General features: G+C 36.3%; 1 protein-coding gene across 2 annotated transcripts in view; it reads left to right on the top strand.

The window, feature by feature from the left end:
- The window catches only part of LOC135744330 (CUGBP Elav-like family member 5), a 241,801-nt gene that overhangs the window by 168,601 nt on the left and 47,434 nt on the right, over positions 1–25,766 (top strand). For both annotated transcript variants that reach the window (XR_010530725.2, XM_065262359.2), the window contains exons 4-6: positions 4,177–4,305; positions 13,397–13,476; positions 20,709–20,867. Coding sequence is in view for 1 of the 2 variants with exons in the window: in XM_065262359.2 (XP_065118431.1) it covers positions 4,177–4,305; positions 13,397–13,476; positions 20,709–20,867 (368 nt within the window). In the remaining variant the exon portion in view is untranslated. The remainder of the gene's footprint in view (positions 1–4,176; positions 4,306–13,396; positions 13,477–20,708; positions 20,868–25,766) is intronic.

The following is a 25,766-nucleotide window of genomic DNA, read 5'->3' as shown; positions in this document are numbered from 1 at the left end:
AAATACGGTATATGCACTTATGCAACGATTACCAACAAAACATGATGTTTTATAAACAAGGTTTGGGAGAACCAGATCAGTCAACGAACATGGCTGGCTCTCGATCACTAATCAATGAACACGGCTGGTTATCAATCACTAATCAACACAACAACTTAGTACCAGCTCTATAAATAATCAAGCCCCCTTACCCTCATTCTCTGGAATTATCGCAAACCCACCCCTTCGCCTCAAAACGTACATTTAGCTCAGTACTTCCCTGGTCAAGGGACGAACGTTTCGAACTCGGAGGGTATTTCTCGAGCTCGGAACCCTCGCCCTGGGACAGCACACCAAACACGCACATCAGCAGTCCCACTTTATTGTCAGTTAGGCGAACTCGTAAAACAGACATTTGAAGCAGTTTTACTTACCGCCTGCGACTCATGACCCGGTTGGGACCGCCTCATTTCAACGAAATCCAGCGTTAAACAAACAAACACACGCACAACTCTGCTGCTACCCTGGATAAACAAACTATATCCATTGTTTCCATAAGACTGGCTTAGTTGGAAGCTAATCAAGGCTTTCTTGTCCTTACATCCAAAAACACAATTCTTCTTTCGCGCCATTGTTGAGTCTTGATGATATACAGCAAAACAAAGCTGTCGTGTGAAGTGATGCCTGTGACCTTTATTCAAAGGAGCAATGCTAATGAGCGTCCTCATTCGCTCACACTCTGATTGACGTGTGGGCGTGCTTTTCCGGGGGAAGTGCCCATAAAAGGAATATAGGGTCAATGATACAGAACGGTTACCCGTGTTCAAAAAAAACTTTCTTAAAGGGATAGTTCATCCAAAAATTAAAATTTGGTCATCACTTACTCACTCTTATGTTGTTACAAACCTGTATGAATGTCTCTTCACTTCTGATGAATACAAAGGAAGAAATTTTGAGAAATGTTTGCCTCAAACCGTTCGTGGAGCCCACAAAAAGAATACTATGGAAGCAAATGGGGTCCACGGTCAGTTTGGTTACAAACATTTCTAAAAATATCTTCCTTTGTGTTCATCAGAACAAAGACATTCATACAGGTTTGAAACAAGATGAGAGTGAGTAAATGATAACAGAATTTTTATTTTTGGGTGAACTATCCCTTTAAACTTGTAGGAAAGAGAAGGAGTGAGTTTGGCCCAGAAATACTCTGTCACATGCTTAATTACTTTTTTCGACACTTTGCATTTGTTTAACATGAGGAATACAACTTTTTTTGTGTGTATCAATAAGTCATGATGCATGAAGTACAGTTTTTTTAACATAGCTTATTTAGCTGAAATATGTAATAAACACTGATTGGCGTATAGATCATTCTGCAGATTTCCTTGGATCCTCAGAAGTAGATTTGTAGCTCTGTAGTCACATCTTTTACATTTATGCATTTCACAAACAATTCATATTGGTACCAAAGCGTGCATATACTTCATAATGATACCAAATGTATACATTTCTATAACTAAATGGTACATATAGGACCTTTTTAAAGGGTACTGCCCCCAGTGACAGCTTGGGGTAATTTTTTCTGCCAGTGCAGCAGAGGTCAGATGTTGGTGTTGTATCTGAAAGTATCTTTATGTAGGCATTAGACAGTGAAGCAGCTCACTAGGTGTTGGAACAGAGCTGGTGTGTGTAAATTGAAGTAGTCCCCCGGGAGGGAGGGGCTAACACACTCGAGTCATGAATATTCAACATGCTAATGAGAAGCAAATGAGGGGTCTGTGTGGATAATTAGAATTGTGGCCGGAACGATCTGGCACGCTCGAGACAGACGCTTCAGCGGTCTAATATAAATTGTAAATACGGCGTCTCTGTAGTAAGATCATTTATCTGCATCATCAGCGATTACGTCTGTCTGTCAATCAATCAAAGTGACAGCTCACCCAAAGGAATGTTTTAATGCTTGGAGGTTGCTTTTGCATAGCAAATTACACGTTATTGTAATTGAATTTTTGTTAAAATTGTATATCGGTAACACTTTTAACAGTAAGGTTACTATTATCAGCTATACTACTTCTTTCTGAGAACAGTCGAGCTTCTGTAGGCGTACCGTGGGCGGAGCAAGTCACAAGCATGCAACATACCCAAAAAACTATATTTTCAGCACTTACGCTCTGATTGTCAACAAAACAGACATTTAATGCAGTTTCACTCAGCATTGTTGGGCGTGCTCTTGTTCTCATTTTGATTGGCCCGTTTTGCTGAGAAGTGCCCATAAAAGGACTTCCTTTGTACCGCTGCGAGTTGTGATGTAACAGATTCAGTTGTACAAACCCTGACCAAGAGTATTCTGCACAGAAATACTCGCCCATACGTCCAAGTGTTTTTTTTTTCTTTGCCTATATGTTTAGCATAAGAATCCAACACTTTAACAGTGTTTATAAGTCAGAATGCATGAAATAGAAATTTAAATCAAAAGTTGCATTAGTTAATGCACAATGAACTAACATGAACCATTATGTTTGCATTAAATGCTATAAAGCCTATAACTGTAGCTAATGCATTAATATAATACTGTAAATTTAAGTCTTTGGTATCTTTCGCAATGTGTGCACGGTTTGAGACGTTTTGAAACGCTAAAAGAGATACATTTTCTCTATCAGGAGATAAATTGTTGCAATGATTTTCTCGAGAGAAAAATCTACCAAGCGGGAGACTAAGGCAAAAGTCTCCATTTGCACTCCATTAATCATATTGCTGTCTAGGAAAAACAATTGAGATAATAAAGAGATCTCATTTGTGATTTTCGTCTTTACGGGTTCATTTCTCCTTAGAGATTTGTAGTGACAGTTACCACAGAATTTCAGTGTATTTCCAGCTGTTTCGAGCGCCGTGTACGTGTGTGCGTTTCTCATTAAAGGCTTCAGGTCACAAATCCACAGCGGTGCAACTCCGCTGCAATAGTCTGCAACCAGCGAGATAGACACAGACACCTCAAAGGCCTGCTGCATCCATTAAACACACATACGCACGTTCACACAAGATGATGCAACTTGGATTGAAGTGTAAAAGTGCTGGGAATGTGTGCTCGGATGATAGGAATGTGCTGTTTTATACACATATATACGCCTGCTTTTATTAGAGTATGTCTCTGTTTATTTCACATGGTATTGTGTCAGACTTATGGAGCGGTTAGATATATTAATACAAAATCATTATTAACTATAATGCATCAAGCCATGTCTTCAGTTAAAGGTGCAATGTGTAACTTTTATTAGGATCTCTTGACAGAAATGCAATGTTATATAGATCACAATATTTTCAGTGGTGTATAAAGACCTTACATAATAAACTGTATTGTTTTTATTACCTTACAATTAGATTTTTATCTAAATACACTGCGGGTCTCCGTATTCAGAAGTCGCCGAACAAACTGCTCTACAAAGCGCATTTTGTCTCAGACGACGACATGTTTGTCCTGTGGTGGCTACCGTAGTTTCTCATTGTGTTTCGAAATTGAGGTTTTTTGCAATTCGCAATCTTACGGCTAGAGGCCGCCAAAAAATGTCACCTTTAACCTGACCCTGTCTGTGAAATTAAAGGGGACATTTCACAAGGCTTTTTAAGATGTGAAATAAATCTTTGGTGTCCCCAGAGTACGTAAGTGAAGTTATAGCTCAAAATATCATATGGATAATTTATAATTGCATGTTAAAATTGCCACTTTGTAAGTGCGAGCAAAAATGTGCCATTTTTGGGTGTGTCCTTTAAAATGCAAATGAGCTGATCTCTGTACTAAATGTCAGTGCCGTGGTTGGATAGTGCAGATTAAGGGGCGGTATTATCCCCTTCTGACATCACAGGGGGAGCTAAATTTCAATTACCTATTTTTTCACATGCTTGTACAGAATGGTTTACCAAAACTAAGTTACTTGGGTTGATCTTTTTCACATTTTCACAAGTTGATGGAAGCACGGGGGACCCTATTATAGCACTTAAACATGGAAAAAGTCTGATTTTTATGATATGTCTCCTTTAAGGATAAAGTCTCATAATCAAATAATGAGATTGGGAGCATCAGCGTTTGATTTCTGCCAGTTGGGAAACAACATATCAGGGTGTAAATAGTGTGTTATTTCTGCGATAATGTTTCTGTGTATCAACCATCGCATGTTCTGATGGAAGTTTCTGTTTGTTTCGCAGAGGACAGGAAGTTGTTCGTGGGGATGCTGAATAAGCAGCAGACGGAGGAAGACGTTTATCGTCTTTTCGAGCCTTACGGAGTTATTGAAGAGTGTACAGTATTAAGAGGCCCTGATGGAAACAGTAAAGGTGATTACAATACATTTACATAAGAACAATGGGTCCCATTCATTAATAATTGCATGCGTGTTTTCCGTATTTATACGCATATTTGAGCTTCTCACAAAAAAGTTCAACCTAATTTACAACATGTATTTGCTCTCAAACTTGATTTTACGCTAGTGATTCTGGAGTGTCCCGAATGAACGTCCGTGTGCACGAGATTGGTAATTTGCATAATACTCACTCAAACCTGCAACATACTGTAAACGGGCTTGTTCACAGAAAGTATGTCATAGAAGCAAAAGGAGCTTAAAAAGAAATGCATTATCATATTCATTATCGGTAAATTCTGTTTTGCTTGCTTTTACGATTTGGGAGGTTTTGCTGTCGGTGGAGGAAGCAAGTTGGAAGCTATGTGAAAATCTAAATTAAACAGACAGGAGGCATGAATCAAGTGATTGATGTTTGGATTTCTCATTACATTTACATTGCGTTTATATTTAGGCATTAAGTAGATGCTTCCATACGGTAGAGATTTAAAAAAGTCAGGAAGCAAAGTGTGAAGGATTGTCATAACGTACATGTGTACAAAAATAATATATATACAGTACATAATAAAAGTACGGAGCCCCTAAGGGGATATGGAGCAAAAATTTAATAAAGTTTAGTTTCACGTGAAACTTTCGCTTTTTGTGGGTATGCATGCAAATTTGTGGGTATGCATGCTTAAGCAAAGAGACCCAATCAGGGGCGTCAGTTTGTGTTGAAAAGTGGTGGGGACAAAAGATCAGATGAAAAAACATTACAGCAGGATGGGAAAATATTGAACAACGGCGCATCGAAAATGGGCATAGTGTAGGCCGATCAACAACACAAAAATACTCAGTATAAAACCCTCAACAATGTCGACTGCACACAGGGTTGCTGTAAAGGGGGGGTAAACAATGACAATTCTCGGGGCCCACGAGTAAGAGGGGGCCCAGAGAAGCCCCCAAAATTGTGGTGCTAAAAAATATTTAATAGTAAAAAATTATTAACTTTAAATTATTCTATTTGCTGTTTCCTGGTATCAAAAAAAATAATTTGTTTAGGAAACACAAACGTCCGTGGGCCCCTTTCCCCCCTCTCAATTATCATAAAATGGTTCAGTCCGCCAAAATTGTATAATCCAGGCAACACAGCTTGACTTCACTTATAGCGCCGGCAAAATATCAACTTGGCAAAACTCAATTTAAACAGCGCAAAGTGAATGCCTGTGGATGTTATAGATAGAAATGATTATATTTCTGTTTTTATTCACACAATAAATATTTAAACTAGTTTTAATGAAAATGCATGTAGTTTTAGGAAAATTCAGGGAGCAGCAAGGCTTTAAGATTTATTTAGACAAAGTTATTGACTATGCAAATTTCAAAACGGTCAAAATGACGCCTTGTTCATTCCAGTGTTAAAGATAAGTACCACACTGCAAAAAATGATTTTCAAGAAAAAAATTCTTAGTATTTTTGTCTTGTTTTCAGTAAAAATATCTAACATTTCTTAAATAAAGATGCTTTTTCATGATGAGCAAAACGACCCAAGAAAATGTATCTACTTTTTAGACCAAAAATATTAAATTTAAGTGATTTTGTGCATAAAACAAGCCAATGGGGTAATCTGCCAAAATCTGCCAATGGGGTAAGCAAAAAAATCTTGAACATTTTTCTTAAACACTAAATTCAAGAAAAATTCAAGAAAAATATGCTTACCCCATTAGCAGATTTTTTTGCTTGTTTTATGCACAAAATCCCTTAAATGTAATATTTTTGGTCTAAAAACTAGACTTATTTTCTTGGGTCGTTTTGCTCAAGAAAAACCATCTTAATTTAAGAATTTTTTGATATTTTACTGAAAACAAGAAAAAAATACTAAGATTTTTTTTCTTGAAAATAATTTTTTGCAATGCATAAGTTTAAATGTTACGGTTAAAATGACTGCTGGTGGCCGTTCTAGTGTTAAAAGTGCATGATAAGGGAACTCAATTTTCTCCCCATGTTAGGTCAAGAAAACGCTGGAAAAAATAACAATACACAGTTTTAGTTAAACGTTCAACACTGCAAAAATTGACTTTCTTACTTAGTATTTTTGTCTTGTTTTAAGTAGAAATATCTAAAAATTCTTAAATTAAGATGCTTTTACTTGATGAGCAAAATGACCTAAGAAAATAAGTCTAGTTTTAAGACAAATTAATATACAATTTAAGTGAAATTGTCCTCATTTTGGGGCCCTGGGGCCCTGACTGCACATGTAGTCCCTGCAACACCAGCTCAACCGAATCGTACACTGAAAAAAAAGATTTTCAAGAAAAAAAATTCTTAGTATTTTTGTCTTGTTTTCAGTAAAAAATATCAAAAAATTCTTTAATTAATGTTTTTTTCTTGATGAGCAAAATGACCTAAGAAAATAAGTCTAGTTTTTAGACCAAAAATACAAAATGTAAGTGATTTTGTGCATAAAAAAATCTGAAAATGGGGTAAGCAAAAAAATCTTGCAAATTTTTCTTAAACACTAAATTAAAAAAAGTTCAAGAAACAATTGAATTTTTTTGTGCACAAAATCACTTAAAGGGGACATATTATGAGATTTTTTTAAAGATGTAAACTAAGTCTGAAATAGGTCTGAGCAAAAGTGTGCCGTTTTGGGTGTGTCATTTAAAATGCAAATGAGCGGATGAAGTGCAACCACTGATCACAATGATGGTGGTTTGTTGTAATTGAAACTCAATTGTGCTGTGAAATATTTTATCCCTCTCTTTCTCTCCATACTAAATGGTTGTGCTGTGGTTGGATAGTGCAGATAAAGGGGGCGGTATTACCTTATTCTGACATCACAATAAGGGCCAAATTACAATGACCTATTTTTCACATGCTTGCAGAAAATGGTTTACCAAAACTAAGTTATTGGGTTGATCTTTTTAACATTTTCTAGGTTGATAGAAGCACTGGGGACACAATTATAGCACTTAAACATGGAAAAAGTCAGATTTTCATAATATGTCCCCTTTAAATTTGATATTTTTGCTTTTTTAATCACAAATTCACTTAAATTTTATATTTTTTTGTCTAAAAACTAGACTTATTTTCTTAGGTAATTTTGCTCAACAAGAAAAAGCATCTTAATTTAAGAATTTTTAGATATTTCTACTCAAAACAAGACAAAAATACTAAGGTAGAAAGTCATTTTTGCAGTGTAAGTTGCACAGGTATTGTTTGATTTTTCAGAACATTTTAACCAAATGCTTTCAAAAAGTGGTGGGGACATGTCCCCAGCGTCCCTAGTTTAAATGACACCTATGGACCCAATGTACTAAAAAACAGTTTTTTTCTGTGCATTTTTTAATAGTTCTGTCAAAACAGAAAAATCCAATCACACAGATTACATTGTGCATGCCAGGCCAGTAGTTTTACTGCCTCCCTAAGATGAATCGCTTTGTTGTTTTTCTTACTTTTTTCAAGTCACTTTTGATAAATGCACCGTAAATAATACAAAATAACAAAATATAATATTATACATAATAATAAATAATAATAATAATAATAATGCAAAAATAAAAAACTCAACTTACATTTTTCACAGTAAATGTAAGTTTAATTTTTGTATGTGTTACCAATTACAGTAAAAATTTTAACCCTTTACCTGGCACAGCCCTTTTTTGAGTGGGGGTGAAAAGGTGATGTACCCCTTTAAATTAATATAACTTTTTTTCTCTAGAAGCCTAATTTTAGTCTCGTTTTAAAGAAAACAAGTTAAAGTTTTTTACGGAAGTGTCTGGAGGTGGAAAATATTAAATAAGAAAAAATTGTTACAAAAATTGTATACATAAAATTATAAAACAAAATGAGGTTTGTGTTGGTTTGCTGTGAGGTTTGCTGTGCACTCTCGTTACAAATTAATAAATTGCAGTCACTGCATTATTATTACTGCTAAAAGGTTTTGAATTATAAAAACTACATTCTTAGACCTTTCCAACAATATATATACAACAGGGAAAATAAGTATTTGACACATCAGCATTTTTATCAGTAATTGGATTTCCAAGTGGGCTATTGACACAAAATTTCTACCAGATGTAGACATCAAGCCAAATATTGCATTCATACAAAGAAATCAGGGCCCGGTTCCCCGATAACGTTCACTCTTAGCGTGCTAAGAAGACTCAAAAAGATATATCTTACCAAAGTTGTTGATGTTCCTAAGTGTGTTCCCCGAAGTGTCTCTTAAGAAGCTTCTTAACACGCTGCCTCTAAGAACGACGTACAATGGCGCTGTCCCAAGTGAAGGTGCTGAATTATTTGCAATCGATCACTCAGGGATCGATTTTCCACTTCACGCGAAGGTGCATTATGACGTTAAGAAAGACAACACGTTATATACAAATGGAACATTACTCAAATTATTCCAGTCACATTTATTTTAACATAGTTTAAGTTATCTGTAAAATATAAACTATTAATTAAATTATCAAATTGTCAGTAATACGGGTAGACGAACCGGGTATCCCTCGCTCTTTATCCACCCTCCTTATCCCGTTGTGCCACTTGTGCCGCTTCTTGACATGGGTTTTGACTTTAAAAAAATATGTAATACACTTTTATAGGACTGTTAAGGTACTTAACAATCAGAATTGATTGCAGTATTTCTGTTTAATGCGGTATTGCTTACCATTAATGTTTTCAATAAAAAGCAACCTAGGTAGAGAATATGGTCTGAGAAGATCTAGCAGCTCCATAATGAGTTGTCTTAGAAGGCGATTTTTTTATTTAGCCACGTCAGGCAAAATGTCAAAAGGTTTAAGGGTTGACGAATAAATAAATTGGCATGGACTTAACAGTTACGCGGCCGGTGTTGAATTCTGTTCCCCCTATGTTTCCTTTTAGTGTAGTGTTTTTATAGCATTTTTATCACATTATTCTTTATATACATTGAAAGTTTTAATGGCTACTGAGATGTATATGTGTACATTTATGTAATGTATCTTGACTGTTCTTGATTGTAAGTCATTTAGTTTTACAGTATGAATCATATTATATGTATAATATATATTTATTATGTTTGGAAACATAACAGTTTTAAAACAAACAGTAGAGAAAAAAAGAAAATAAAAAGACAGGCTATATGTTAAAAGACATAAAACTGTCACATATGAAATATTTAATAAATTGTATAATAGAATACATGATATTATTGCTTTTTAGTATAACCAATTGAAATCTTTAATCTTTCTAAATAAATTATAAATGTAACGTGATGAAAACGCTATAAACATAGAGGGAACAGACTTCAATGAGGAACAAACACCGGCGCCGTCTTTGATTCATTAGTTCTGATACCAAATAAAGTCAACTGTATAAATAGTCCTGTATCCATTGCAAATATATTTTATTACAAGTCTTAAAAATGTCCATAACATAAAATCATTGTCAGCATACCATAGTTTGACTTGCACTGTGCTGCGCTGATTTCTAAAGACTGAGACGATAGCGTTTTGCGCTCAAACAACGCTAAGAGAGTGCTTACGAATGGTCCAGACCAACCTTACGAAAGTGTGACTTACAGAAGATATACTTAGCGTACGAACCTTTTGGGAATCGTTCCATAGAGTTAAGAGAGAGGTTAAGGAATAGGTTAAGAACTACTTAGCGATAAGAACGTTTTGGGGAACCGGGCCCAGAACATTTAAGTATACAAGTTGAGTCATAATAAATAAAGTGAAATGACACAGGGAATAAGTATTGAACACACTTTATTTAATACTTTGTAGAAAAACCTTTGTTGGTGATTACAGCTTCTAGACGCCTCTTGTATGTAGAGACCCGTCGTCTGCATTGCTCAGGAGTTTTCAATTTTGTGTCTTAGAAATCTCCTTACTGATAAAAATGCTGGTGTGTCAAATACTTATTTTCCCCGCTGTAGTTGTAGTGATAGATTAAGAAGTAAACTTTCCCTTTTAACAGTGTGTGCCGAAATGAAAATATATATTTGATGATGACACAAGATCTAAATACATAATACCCATGCACATGCAGTGGTGTAGTGCAGGGTATACGCAGGTATACGGAGTATACCCACCTCTTTATTTGATGGCAAGGGGTATACCCACTTCTACTGGGGCATAAATTAAGAGTATACCCACTTCTCCAGACACCACTACACCACTGTGCACATGACATCACAATTTTCACAGATTCATGTTGTTTAGTTTACTTGGGTGGTATACAATACATTAGTAGTATAGTTTTCAAAAACTTGCACTTTGAAACCCACCTTCAAAAGTGCTTTTTCCAGCCTCTAGACAACACAAAGTAAAAAGTTTTCTTTCAGCACTTTCATCTTTTTTTAGTATTCTCATACTCACCTTCTGTCGAGCACATAAAAAACTGCCACAAATATGTGGTTTTGCACGCACACTGGTAAACGGCAGACGCCCGCACGAGCTTTTATCCGATTAGAGTGAAAATGCATTTCGGATTCTGAGCAGTTTAAGAACTGTGACCTTCTGCGGAAAGTCAAAGACAAAACAAACAAACAGGCAACAGAAAAGCTGCGTTCAACCTTGAACGGTGTGACAAAGCCGCTTTCATTTACACATTCAATTTCACCACGTCAGTCCATTCAGACACACACACATCAACCTGACGCCGTGCTGACACTCTCCGCGATGGAGTTTCTCGACACTAACATGGCAGGATTCGTTCTGGAGGGCGCTGGGTGAAGCCTTGCGCCACGGGGTGCCAATATCACCTGACAAAATGCATCGCAAGCCCCGGCCCATCATACAGGAAGTGTTTTTACGCAGGCACTGATAACTGTGTCCATTAAAACACACACACGCTCAGATGTCAGAGAGGTCAAACCGCTTTGAAATGTGTGTTAATCTGAAATCCTGAAGATTTGATGCAGCTCTGCCTAATCACATGACCCTGCGCCCTCGTTCCTTCACACACAGATACGTTAAGAGGATGGGAAATGTTTGTATTCTGAAAGGATCAGGATGAAAAATGTTATAATTTGCACTAAGGGCTAAATATAAAATAGATAACACTTAAGAGGTTCGCACACCGGACGAGAAGCGCTGCGTCGCGTCTAGGACAACTTTGAGGTATCGTACACCGAAAGTGCACATTAAATAGCCCGAGCTTAGTCAGATAGCGTCTACTTCAAAATGCAAAATATACGTTAGCAGCCAATGCTAATCGCTAACGATGTGGGACAAATATGATGTCAGTATGTGAGTGGCGCAACAGGGATTTAAGCAGCGTCCTGAGTCACAGCGAATAGCCTCCGCCAGAAAGTAATATGTTCTGCTTTTAGATTCATGGCGCGGCACTGCGCTTCACGTTCGATGTGCGACCCCCTTTATGATAATTAACCGAGGTTTTATTATCGTCAAAGTGTGTAAAGCTATGGTTTTACTACGGTTTTGTTTATAATAAAGGAAAGGTATAGGTTGATCTGTTTTGTCCTTACTGTTAGAGATGTTTAACCATGAATCTGTTGAAAATATGTTTGTTTTTTCGGGACCACAAACTGTAATATATTGAAATGCTTGACATTTAATGGGATCATATTTTTAGAAATTTTTGATATTTTGAAATAAGTAGTTTGTTGTTATATGAAAAACATACTGGCAGTACCCTGTAATGTTGTGGATGACCACCCATCTTTAATTTTTTGTCAATTTGATTTAAATCTCACCCAGAGCTACGTATCATTTGACCAGCACCAGGCGGAAACTGCAATGTTTTGTCTTAAAAAAAAAAAAATCTGGAATGTTTTTAAATGTTCAAAAAAGATATAAGAGAATTTAAGCTTTAAATATAAAAAAATTGCTTATAATTAGTTTACAATGAAAGCATCTGCTAAATGACTAAACGTAAATGTAATGACTAAATGAAAATGAATACACTAAAACAATAAGTTGGACCAACATGAACCAGATAATGTGCATGCTAAGATAGAATTATATTTTGTATATAAAATGACATATATTATTGTTTATATTAAATGTGCAAAAAGTTTGTGTTAATAGGTTCTCATTATAAATTTAGCACGTATCATGTGTGCTTTTCAATGTCGAGTATTAAATCCAATGTTTTCCGTGGAAACAAGTCTTAGGGACGTCTTTGCTAAAAGGCATGTTGCACAATCCAACTAGTAAAGACATTAAATGTGTGATTCTGTTTGGTGATGCTGATGTTTACAAAAATGAAATACTTCACCTTTAAAGGGATAGTTCACCCTTTTAGGAGAAACTATGGAAGTCCGTGTGTGTTTTTTTTGCTTTCATCTACATCAGTAATTCTCAAAGTGTGGTCCACGGACCACTAGTGGTCCGCCAAACCCCCCCAGTGGTCCGCCAAAAGATTACCTAAACTAGGCAAGTGTTTATATAAAATAGTCACTTATTCAAGTAGATTTTTAATGCACTTGCGAAACTGTGATATCAGATTTGCCATTGTGTTTTAATAACGTAAAAATGGATCGGTGGCTAAACCAAAGAGGAGTCAAAAGAGAAGATCAAGCGTCAACTAAATACAGCTAAAATCCACAGATCTATTAGTTTTGTAATGTACCAGTTTTTGTTTCACGTGTAAAATCCCTGTTATTTCAGTGATTTTGGAAATTAAGGGGAATTTTTTTTCAGCATTTTATTGTGACTTCATATACCCACCACCTCAGTTTTAAACTAATGGCTCTTTGGAATGACATTAAGTGGGACCTATAGTATGTTTAATTGCAGTTTTTTTTCCACATGTGCAGTTTGTTGTTCATATTAGGTTGCAACTCATTTTACATTTACTTTTTCAAATGAAATAAAATTCATATAATAATTTCTGAAAATAGAAATAGAAAATTGAACTTAAATTTTGCTTATCCTTCCTATTTTGTTGTTTTTTGGGGGCGTGTTAGAGTGGGATTCTGTTAGGTGGTCCTCAGAAAAAAATTGGAAGATAAAGTGGTCCTTGGGTTGAAAAAGTTTGAGAAACACTGATCTACATTGTAGCAGTCACCATTGACACGAAAATCCTGGGTAGTGTTTCTTATAGTTTTTTTTCTGTGTGTCGTGTGTGTTTTGCAGGTTGTGCCTTTGTAAAGTTTTCAACACACACTGAGGCTCAGTCAGCTATCAGTGGACTGCATGGAAGCCAGACAATGCCTGTGAGTACAACACACACACACATATATAAACACACACACACATTCACACAGGTACACGTGATGAAATATGCACATACAATATAGTCACACACAATGTCATTTGCCGGTGATGTACTGTATGCACATCAATTCCTATATAAGTGCAAATGAGTCTCTGCTGACTCTCCCTCTCTTTCTCTCTCTTTCTTTCTCTCTCACTTCCCACACTTCCCAGTATATACTGCCTGTTACCCAGGGCATTACACAGTCAAGCAGCCTTTAAATATATATGTACAACTTAAAACGTAATTGCATGTAAAGAAATGAAAAGGAATGTCAGGATACCATAGGTGGAATCCCAGGGGGGTTGGGGGGACAGGTTCCCCCATCTAATTTTTTTCCCCTCTTAAAATCATCATTAAAAACCATTTGTATTAGAATTAATATAAAGATATATACTTTAAATAATTGTGTTAGTAGTAAAACAATTCAAATGCAAAGGGTTTTAAAAAATGCATTTTAAGTTCGGAAACATCATGAGTCCCCTCCCACTTCTATACAGTGGTTTGGTTCACTGCATGCTTTTTCACTTTACCTTATTTACCTTATTAGGCTATTTTATTCACTTTAAACATAAAGGGCCCTATTTTAATAAAGATGTTGCTGAGTCATTATTAAATGACAAAATTATGATAACCGAAGTCCGGCATGTTAGCGATTGTAACGTCACCTACGTCATTACTTTTAAAATTAAGTACAAAATTAATTGGTGGCTTGATTGTTTACAACTTAAAAACACTGCATAAAATAAATTGTTCTGAAGAAGAATATTCAGCTTTTTTCCGATGTAAAAATCCGTAAGAGTTCTCGCACATGCAGGATACTACAGTATGTGCATCACAGTATACAGCACAACAGTATGAGTAGTATATAAGTGTGCTATTCCGAACACCCCCTGTTTCTCTCGCTCTCTCTTTCTCTCTCTCTGAGGCTCAAATGAATAATTCCTCTTCCAGACATTGAAAAGGACAGATAAAGAGGTATATTTCTTCATCCCCTGAGAACAGGACCATGTACTGTAGAGAGTGAGAAAAATAGAAAGGGTTGCTGAAGATCAAACGAAGGAAAAAAACATTATGACAATGTTTAACTGTCACGGAGAGAGACAGACAAGCAGAGCAGTGCGTCGGATGATGACTATAAATGTATATTTGGAGATCAACCCAACCTTGAGTGTAATTATCCTCAAATGAAATGTTCAAGGCCGTATCCGTTTCTCACTCTCACACACTTTGCGGTCTCACATACGGTTAATTAAGTGCATTTACATATTCAACATTAGAATAGAGAAGAGAGAAAAACTGAAAATGAGTGAAAAAGGCTATGGTTCGAAATTGGGTGAGATGCCTTTCTGGGCAGCACTTTAAAGCATCATTAAAAGGCTCCCAACACAATGGAGGCTCCAAAAGATTACAGTACATTTTATCAAGAGGTCTGAATCAAACCTACGACCTGTGCTGCCAAAGTAAAGTAACTGTAGCAGTTAACATGCAGGAACCAGATAAGCATCCATCAAAGTTCAAGGGCCCTATTTTAATGATCAAAGCATGTGGTGTCTAAAAGGGCGTGTCTGAATTCACTTTTGCAAGTTAAATGACGGGGAAAATGGTTTGTGCGCCTAGCACACAGTCTAAAAGGGTTGATCCTATTCTCGTAATGAGTAATGGGTGTGTTTTGGGCGTAGGGTGCAATAAACCAATGAGAGTCTCATCTCCCATCCCCTTTAAAATACAGTTGTGCTCGCGCCATGCCGATTCCCTATTAAGATGTCGGAATTTGTAAACTGAAAAACTAAGTGGAGGAAGAAGACCACCAGTTTAAGATTAATGCTAAAAAATTACGCTGTTTTCATTTGTATTGAAATTTTTATTTTTTGTATTAAAACCTTTAAGTCTTTCGCCGCCACTGACGAGATATCTCGTCAATCAAGAGAAAATGCTTCCATGCCAATGACGAGTATTTCCGGCTTTCCGCAATACCACTATTATCCACCAGGTGGCGACCTTCCGCAACTTTTAAACCCGGAAGTATTGCCCTATGGCAAGCGGCTGCATGTCCGTGTCTGTTTTAAAGATCGCTCTGAATGGGATCTCTATGAAAAGTCTTTCACAAAAATGAAATTATCTCTGCTTTTTGCTCAAAATGTGGTGTTTTTGCAGAAACCTACTCTTATTCAAAAGCTGATTACAAAAGAACCACTGAAGGTAGTAAGATGAAACGTTTTTTTTTTGGAAGCAGATGGTCTGTTCATTCATTTGCTATATTGTATGTTTATATATTTGAAGAAGATCATTTTCTGGAAGGCATTAAACTTTGGTGAAAATCATGAAAAACGCTGGCGCTGGCTGGCAACTTTTTTTAAAAACTCTGGCAGTGAAAGAGTTAAAATAGCAACCCGCCAACAATGCACCTGAAAACACCTCGATTTCAGACCAGCACACCAATGGGTGCACAAATGGGCGCAAATACATTTGTTATTTAAACAACGTGATGCTGGACGTGAAAAAGATAACTGCGCCCGGGCCGAAACTAGAGGAAAACACTTGCGTTGCACATTACGCTGCTTTGCGTCGGGTGTATGATACTGTAGAGCCTGAAGAATGAAGCAAGATAATTTAAATTTTACTTATAATTCATTCAGTATGAAAAGTTACTGTTTCCGATGGCCATCGGAAGCAAAAAAATGTTGGTGGGTCCCAAAATTTGGGGAACCAGCAGTGTGGAAGTCAAGGCTGCAGCTAAAACGCGGAACGGAGATTAATTTATAAGGGCTTTCCTCAAGTGGAATGAATTGACTGACGGCGCTCTGACAAGTGAACAGACATATGCACTAAATTAGAGAAAAAGTGAGTGGGTCCAATATCACTGGTCTTAAAAAGTGGGTGGGACAAAAAGGCAGACTTGGTTTTGGGACAGGGCCAGAGAGAGAGAGAGAGAGAGAGAGAGAGAGAGAGATTGGGTTTCAGGGATACTATAATAGTTTCTGATTATATATTCAGAGCCATGCAGTGGCTTAGTCAAGGCAAAATGAATTGGTTCTTATTAACAGCTCAGCACGAAATGGTTTGTTTGGATCCTACAGCATGACGCTTTCTACTTTTTGAAATAAATGTATTTGAATATATCATCGTCCTGTTATAGCATGTCTGATGGAAGTGGTAAAGACAGAAGCCGTCTGCTGGGACAGACTTCAGCACAAACCCTACTGTATATACTGTAAAGTATAAATGATAGAAAAAGATGATCACATCTATTATAAGCCTAGCTAAAATATATAAATAAGGTCAAGCTAGGGGTTAAACACTCTATTCAGTTTGTATACACTCTATATTCAATGTAATATTCAGAAAACATATTGTAAATGTTATAATCACAGAGGAAATGTTAAGGTGTTTTATACAAACCTCTGTCCAGCTTATAAGGATTTTTTCTTTCTGTCTCTCCGTTTTTCTCTCCCTGTCTTTCTCTCTGAGGTGAAAGGAATATTTTGGCCTTTAGGGTTGATCGATTTTAAGTAGGTTTAGCGGGTCAGGGAGGACCAGCACACGAAAGGTCAAGTGCTTCACTAAATCATCAGAAGCCCTTTTAATGAATGTGTGTGTGCACGTGCGTTTGTGCGTGCACGTGCGTGTGTGTGTGTGTGTGTGTGTGTGTGTGTGTGTGTGTGTGTGTGTGTGTGTGTGCTGCAATGTTTATTTGTTTTTATTAGCACTAAGAAATAGAAAAAAGTGAGATTGAAGGGGTTTGTGGTAATATTTTTATTATAAAAGTAACATTGTCAAAACATTATGAAATAACAGTTTTATGAAGTTGTTTTTAGAATAAAATTCTAAATAAATCAAAACTTGACTGTGAAAAAATCCCAAATCAAGCTGGACAAAACAACGGTAGTTTCAGTTTTGTAGGTGTTCAGCTTTGGGAGTTATACGCGGTTTAACATAAAAGGGGAATAAATAATAATACAACACAAATATTTTGGAACCAGCATCACATGAATTCACAAATCAGAATGAATAGAATGTGATGTTTTTTAGATGCAAAAAGCAGCATGCCGCTGATTCATAGCGTAAAAGAAGTCTAAATGCGAAACTTAAACCTCATTGCTACTCGTTGTTTTGGATTTACCAATAAATAGATACTTAATTTGTTATTTAAGAAGCAGAAATATTGTGGATAATAAAAGCAATAGATTTTATTTACTTATTACCTATAGTTAAAAGTATAACATACAAGTGAAATGTACCGAGCCCCTAAGGTGACACTGGAGTAAAAAAATCTAAAGTTTAGTTTCATTTGCTCACATAAAACTGTCATGTGCTCACGCGAAACTATTGCGCACGCACATGAAACTATTGTTCGCGCATGTGAAAGCGAAAGTTTCACGTGTGCACGCAAAATTTTCACTTGAGCACGCGAAAGTTTCTCGTGAGCATGCGAAATTTTCACGTGAGCATGCGAAACTAAATGCAGTAGTTTCATGTGCATGCGCAAAAGTTTCACGTGAGCACCCGATAGTTTCACGTGCGCACGCGAAACTAAACTTTATTTAATTTTAGGGGCTCCGTAGAAATGTATTCAACACCATTGCGAATTTTATATTGTGTTTCATACCAATAAAACATGATAATATAAAAAGTAGAGCAATGAAGATTGGCACATTACAACCATGTTAAAATTATTAAAAACCGTTCAGATGCAAAAAGGAACTAAATGTAAAATTAGACAATTCAGTGATTCTTGGGAATTTGGATAAAACAGGTTTAAATTTTTAAGAAAAAAAAGTTAGTTAGATGACAAAATCTGAAGGTATATCATCAGGGTCCGAAATTAACTTTTTGGCTCACCTGCCACGGTGACTGCTAGATGAAAAATCCACCAGCCAAGCATATTTTTTACGGGCCAGAATAATAAACAGCCTTTTTTGTCAAATGTACATTAATTTCATTTGCTGTATTCATGGTCACAAATGTTCTCAAGTTTCATCGTTTTTTTTCGATGACAAATTAGTGGAGACTTGGTGGAGAATTTTTTTTACAAAGATGACGGTGTTGACATGTTATGGTTGTCACAGTAGCAGTGTCCAAAAATATGAACAAGTTTAAGAGAAAAAAGCAAACATACAGGAGCTTGAGTGATCTTGAAGCGTGCAGTAGAGCTGAAGGTTTGAAAACGGGGTCCTCAGGAATGCAGTTGACCCTGTAGTTGTCTGATTTTAATGGTTTTTATAAATATCTGATGGTGGTGACGAATATGTGGGACACATTTTGAGCAATCTCAAAATAATAGTAAATATTTTTCAAAACTCACTGTTTGTAGTTTTTAATACATATTACAATGTACTCTTTCATGTGGTAAATATATTATTCAATTCAATTATTACTTTTGGCTTTTTTAATCAAGTTGAAATGATTATCTCTTAACCCAGGACAGCTGATTTTGTAAGCAATGGGCCAGCATATAATCATTAAATGAATAAAAAATAAAAATAAACCTATAAAAGAACCTTACATGTGTGCAAAGGACCCCCTGATTATAACATTGATTCTTTTTCTTCGTGAAAATGTTATTAATTTCCAACACAATTAGCACTTTTCATTAGTGGGACATGTTTTTGCCAAAGTTTGGGGAATCAGTGACATAATGATATTGCCTAAATGCTCTCGGTCTATTCAAAGGTCTTCGCAAATTACTGTTTTTTTTAAGACTTAAAAAAGCCTTTGAGTCAGATTTTTATGAAAATTATGTGACTGGAATATGTCACAGGTAAAAGAAACTTTGCCAACCAAACGTTTGCCAAAAAGCATGCATGTGACATCAAAGTACTACCAAAGCACCGAGAATGCCTGTCATGTTACTTTAATATCATACAGCAGGGGTTCTCAAAGTCCGGACTCCGGTCCGGATCCGGACCCGACGGCAACTTGATCCGGACCCGCGCCCACTTCATATTACAAGTGCATTAATTTCTATGTGATTGATTAAATGTGTGCATTTGCTATTTTACAAATGCATTTTAAACGTGTAAACCATTCGTTTATTTTTTTTTTTTTTTTAGATTTAAGAGTATTCCTGGTCCGAAAATAAAACGAGTTATTTAAAAATTTCCTGTGTGACGCTTCACACCCAGATATTATTCACAGCTACTTCATGTACTAGGGCTTTTGATCAGTAAGTCCTTATCAATCTGAAATCACTGTTGGTTTGAGTCGTTTAAAACATGCATTTAAAAAAGCAACACTCGTCAAACACTCGTCTTATACATATTCTTTATTATCATGAAAATACCTGAAAAGGTTTGAAGAACAGTAATATAAATATATCCTTAAGACATTTCCTGGAGCTCCGTGTGTCTGGTTCTTCGTCTGCAGCGCATATTAAGTTTCTGCCCGAGAGCGCCCCCTGGCTTTTGGATGTAGCGGCATTTCACCGTAATTCATTGAGAAGCATAGCATCATCGGCCAATTTATAGGTGCACCCCTAATTTTGGTCAGTGTCTCTGCCTACCAACCACACTTTTTTTACCATGGTTTATGCATCTGATGTGGAACAAACTGTGCCATTTCTCTAATTAGGTTGCTCTGTATTTTGTATTTTACTTTAAATGCAAAATACACTTATGTTTTTCCCAAACTATTTGTGTTGATTTGTTATATAAACAAATGGTTTACATAAAGTTTTTCCGGACCTATGAAAATTATGGGAATTCAGATTTGGACCTTTGAATGTAACTTCGAGAACCCCTGTAATACAGTATGCTCATCATAAAGTTGAGCACACATATTGTCGTCAGTATGGCCTACATGAAACTACAGGATCCCGCAGATTTTGGTATAGTGCTCGCGGCATTTTTCTCTCTGAGATGCACATTTTTAAAGGCCACATCTGTATGTTATAATCTGTCTCCATTTTATCAAGGAGCTTTGAGGTTTGATGCTTTTTAAACTTGCAGGAGTTTATCTATTCTGGACCCATGCTGGCTGTTTTTTTTATTATTCAGTCACTATTTTATGAATGTTTTTAATCATTTAGATAAAATAAGATATAATAAAAAAACTTTTTTGGCTCAATTAAATTTTTTTCAATAAAGCTAGTTTTAAACATTAAGAAAAAAGTTTTATTCATTCAGCTGACCCTAAACTACGACTAGTAACATTTGTTTGAATGTGAATCCAAATGCTTTTTGTTTGTCACAGGGAGCTTCGTCCAGTTTGGTGGTAAAGTTCGCCGACACTGATAAAGAGAGAACCATTCGCCGCATGCAACAGATGGTCGGTCAGTTTGGCATCTTCAACCCTGCCGTGGCCCTGCCTTTCAGCACCTACAGCAGTACCTACAGCACATACACACATGCGGTAAGCACACAGACACATGCGGACAGTACAGTACATGTATGTAGTGAAAAGCAGTTAACCATTTTAGGATTTGCACTGTACAGAAGATTTCTGCCGTGTCTGCAGCCTTTTTTACTCGTATTACTCTGTTGAATAATTCATTAACATAATTTCAATTCCCGATCCATGAATACTTGCAGATTTCCTGTACAATTTGAACTCTCACTCCCTTCGGATCATTCAGAATATAAGTAACAGAAATCAGTTTTATCCTGAGTGAGGTTTTTAATGAAGTGTTTTATGGTTTATTTGCATTTTGAATATCTTTAGTTGCCAAGGATTTTTCATGCATAATTCTAGATCCTCATGTTTGGCACAACATTGTAAAATATATTCAGTATATTTACCAGGATTTTGCAGGTGTTTTTAAAAAAAAATCTGATTTGGAAGTCTCTCCGAGGTGTTTTTCATACCTCTGAAATGTAGAGGTATATCAGATGCACTGATATTAAATGTTTCTACAGATAGCCGATTATTCAGACTGTTAATCGGCCAAAACTGATGCCAATAGTTATCTTGTCAATTAAGAGAAAACACTTCCCTGCCTGTGTTGAGTTTTAACGGCAATTCATATTTCGGTTATTATCCACCAGGCGGCGCTCTTACCCAACTTATTAAAGCCTGAAGCAACCACTGATCCAAAAACAGTAAAAACTCTGTATATGTTTTGATCTTCGTTCTAAATCTGATCTCTAACAAAAGTCCTTTACAAAAACGTAACTTTCGGTAAACAAAGAATCAATAACAACAGAGAGAAGTTTATTTTTATATTTTGAAGTAGATAAAGGGTTACCTTAGGGCGCTTTTCCATTGCATAGTACCCCACGGTTTAGTTTAGTTTGGGTCGGGTCAGCTCACCTCACTTTGGCGTGGTTAGCTTTTCCATCGAGTTTAGTATCACTTCGGAGTGGGAGGGATTATAGGCGTGTCGTTATATTTACGCTGCCTACTGCTGTGACATCATACATATGAGAGCGTTGTTCCCATACATTCATTTATTTCTCACTCCGCCACAAAATTAAAATTGGCCACCACAAATAGATGTTTGCACATCGCGTTTATAACTACCTCTGTCTCACATGACAGTTTCTGTTCAAACACACGACCCGTGGCGTCAGTCGACGGCGCTCCGCTGAGCCTCATTCAAGTTGTATTTAAGCATATATAATGCGGACGTGCACGTCGCGAATGTGCTGCCACAAACTGCAAGTCTTTGTTATGGTGTCCCGGATTCTCAACCTGTGGATGTTTTTCATCGCTAAAAGGGTGTTTGGAAACTTATAGCAGAACACAGATGACAACATGTTTTCTTGAGACAGCGCAAGCTAGCAGTAAGCTAAAGCTAATATTTACATTATAGCGATGACGCTTCTCTCAGACCAATCAGGGATCTACAGTGTTTTCGCGTCACGTTTGGTATCAGCTCGGGTCGCTTGGAACCCCAACCGAGGTGGTACGAAAAAAAGTATCGGGTACTACGTACTGCACCCAATGGAAAAGCTCCCAAAAGTAAGCTGACCCGACCCAAACTAAACTAAACCGTGGGGTACTATGCAATGGAAAAGCGCCATTAGTTCAAATCATAGTTCAAAAACTACACTGAGATGACATGCAATGTGGCAAAAATATATATTTTTAAATATATTTCAAAAAATACAAAAAAATTCAAAAAATATTTACTGAATATGTTTACAAAAAAAATATATTGGCCATTTTTTGTTTAAAAATAAATTTTAAAGCATTAAAAATATATTTAGCCCTCTATATATTTCAATCCATGGAAATTTATTCACATTGCATTGGAAGAAAAACATATTTTTTGTTAATAAACTTATCTTATGTTTATCTTACAAACCTGTAAAAGGTTAAAATTAATTATATTTTCAACTTCAAAAATATACTTTATAAAATTAACTTGTATTTAGCATATATTTATAATATTTACACTTTTAATACACTTTTTCCATATGGAATGTAAAATTAGAAATGTATTTGCTTGTCCTTATACATTTTGAAATGTTTGTTGATATAAAGGTTAAAACTAAATGTATTCCCAAATATTAAAAAAATATATTTAATTGATCATTACTTTCTACAAAATGCATTTAGCATATATTTAAAAAAAAATTTGGCCAGAGAAATTTATTTTTTGCTGTATGGGATTTCGGTGTAAAATGTATACTATATCAGGGGTTTTCAAACTTTTTGTGTGTGTGGACTAGAGGTCTTCACGGGTCCACTTAGATCCGAAAACCCGAGGTCCGACCCGAGACCCGATCGGGTTCGGGTCTAAAAGTTTCACATGTGCCTCGGACACGGGTCGGGTACAATAATAGCGGCATCGGGTCTCGGGTAATTTAAAAATGAATGTATTTTTTCTTAACGGACCCGAGAAGACCCGAACTCTCTAGCCTGTGTGCAACAATGTCCTTTTCAAACCTCTCATCTGTTTGCCATGAGCGCTTGCGACATTGTGTGGTTGTCGGAAGGTTCATTTTGGTTGAGACATACATGTCAGTCAATTATAAATGTACATTTTAGCGGTTACGTTGGTGTCGTCGTCAGATAACAAAGTAAAACGAATGGAGCAGCTCGCCAAATTGGTTGCAAGGCCACCGGAGTTTCTTTCTGTCTGACTGCTGCGTGTGGGTCTGCAGAATACACACACGTCAGTGCTGTTTACATTCGGTTCCAGTCGGGTTAAAAAAAAAATTCACTAGTTCGGGACGGACTCGGGTCTAATTTTCTCGGGTTTGTCTCGGGTCGGGTCTTTCTTTAAAAAATTTTTATTTATGCACGTCGGGTTCGGGTATGAAGTGATTCGGGTCATTTCGGGTCGGGTACATTTCTTTGGACCCGAGAAGACCTCTAGTGTGGACCACTATTTGTAATCAAGAATTTTCGCGGACAACCTCATAATACTTATTATAAAATATGTCCACACAAAGTCCTGAATTAATCTGCACATCTAAATAGTCTTACTAGCACTAAAACTATAACTGGTCATCACATCAGTACAACAGGTTTCTTAACCTTATATTATAATTATTTATATACATATTCTTAGTGTTGGGAAAGTTCACTTTCTACATGAACTAGTTTAGTTCACAGTTCACAAATTTTAAAATGAACTAGTTCAGTTCATAGTTCATATTTGAAAATGTTAAACTAGGTCACAGTTCCAAAAATGAACTAATTTATAGTTATTTTTCCCATATTATTTTTTTTAAATGATTGCCATTATAGCCCATATAGAACCACCACAGACAGCAATTATTTGATCAGTTTTAACACTGAAGCTAAATGCGTCAGATTTCATCTTCATGTCCTACTTTAAATCCTTATCCAACCAGGGTTTACATTAGCATTGACTGTCTTTTAATTTTTGTATTTGCTTACACATACCTTGAAAGGCTAGCTGGGTGGGGGTCGCACCCCGGGCAAGAAGCGCTGCGAGGCAGTGCGTGTATGACAACTCGCAGGTATTGCACACCACACGTGCACGTTAAATAGCGGGAGCTTAGTCAAAGTCTATTTCAAGATCCGGAATATGCGTTAGCAGCCTGTGTTAATCGTTAACGATTCAGGACAAATATGATGTTATTTAATGTTAAACTATTTGAGTTGCGCGGCAGGAACCTCAGCAGCGTCTGTGTTGTTGTGTTGACGCATGCAGCGTGACTGGTGAACACCGAGTGGTGGCGGTGTTGCCAGATTGGGTGTTTTTTCCGCTACACATTAAGGCCTGTTTACAGTGTGTTTTAGTCGGGTTTTTGCCTGGAAGAATATACAAATCTGGCACCCTATTGAACGACGTTAAACTGAGAGAGCGTGCCGTTCACAGGCACCAGAATGAATGAGTTCACAGTAACGTTTATTAGGCAGAAGTACACGTTCGCCCAAAATATGAACGAGTTTGTATATTAAAATATACATGTTCTTATTTTGCCTTTTCATGGACCACCTGCAGTACCCTCACGGACCACTAGTGGTCCGCGGACCACAGTTTGGGAATGGCCGTACTATATAATGTAGACAATGTTAACTACAGATCGGCTGCCAAACCTCCCTTCACATCAGTCTTAAAAATTGCTTTTATTGACCAATACTAATTATTTGCTGATATATTGGTGCATCTATATATCTATATCTATATCTATATGTATCTATATATATATCTATATATATATCTATATATATCTATATATATATATATTTATTTATTTATTTATTTATTTATTTATTTATTTATTTATTTATTTATTTATTTATTTATTTATTTTACACCAAAATTATTACATATTTAATAATTTAATTTAACTATAAATGTTCTCATTTAAATCAAATCCACCAAGTAAGCTGTTACTAAGCAAAAAAAAAAATGTTAATAAATAAATTTAACATAAATAAATAAGACATATAAACTCTGGGTTATTTTCAACCTAGCACAGGGTCAGAAAGGGAAGAGCGCAACCGTTGGGGTTAATTGTACCCAGCAAATGTTTATATTTAACCCAACAATGGGTTAAAACAACTCCAACGCTGGGTTGAAAATAACCCTACATTTTTAGAGTGTATGTTGATATGGACTTAATCTCCCTGGCCTAGTTCTTCATACTCAGTGTACTTAGAAAAGCCAAATGCATTTTTCCGCATTTCCTTTTTTTCAGATAAATAATGTATTCAAAGCACATGGATTTCTGTGCATATTCATAAGCATCTCATTTGAACCGATAACGGCATTAGATACAGATAAACGCTGTGATCTGATAGTGAGAAGAAGCTGGTGCTTTAGATACGTGAACTGTCAGTATTTGAATAGTTTTCAGCTCATGGAGTCTCATAGAAGTGGGAAGTGTA

The sequence above is a fragment of the Paramisgurnus dabryanus genome, chromosome 6, assembly GCF_030506205.2.
Source record: "Paramisgurnus dabryanus chromosome 6, PD_genome_1.1, whole genome shotgun sequence".
Taxonomy (NCBI): domain Eukaryota; kingdom Metazoa; phylum Chordata; class Actinopteri; order Cypriniformes; family Cobitidae; genus Paramisgurnus; species Paramisgurnus dabryanus.
The sequence above is the reverse complement of the archived record's forward strand: the minus strand, read 5'-3'. Positions and strand labels throughout refer to the sequence as shown.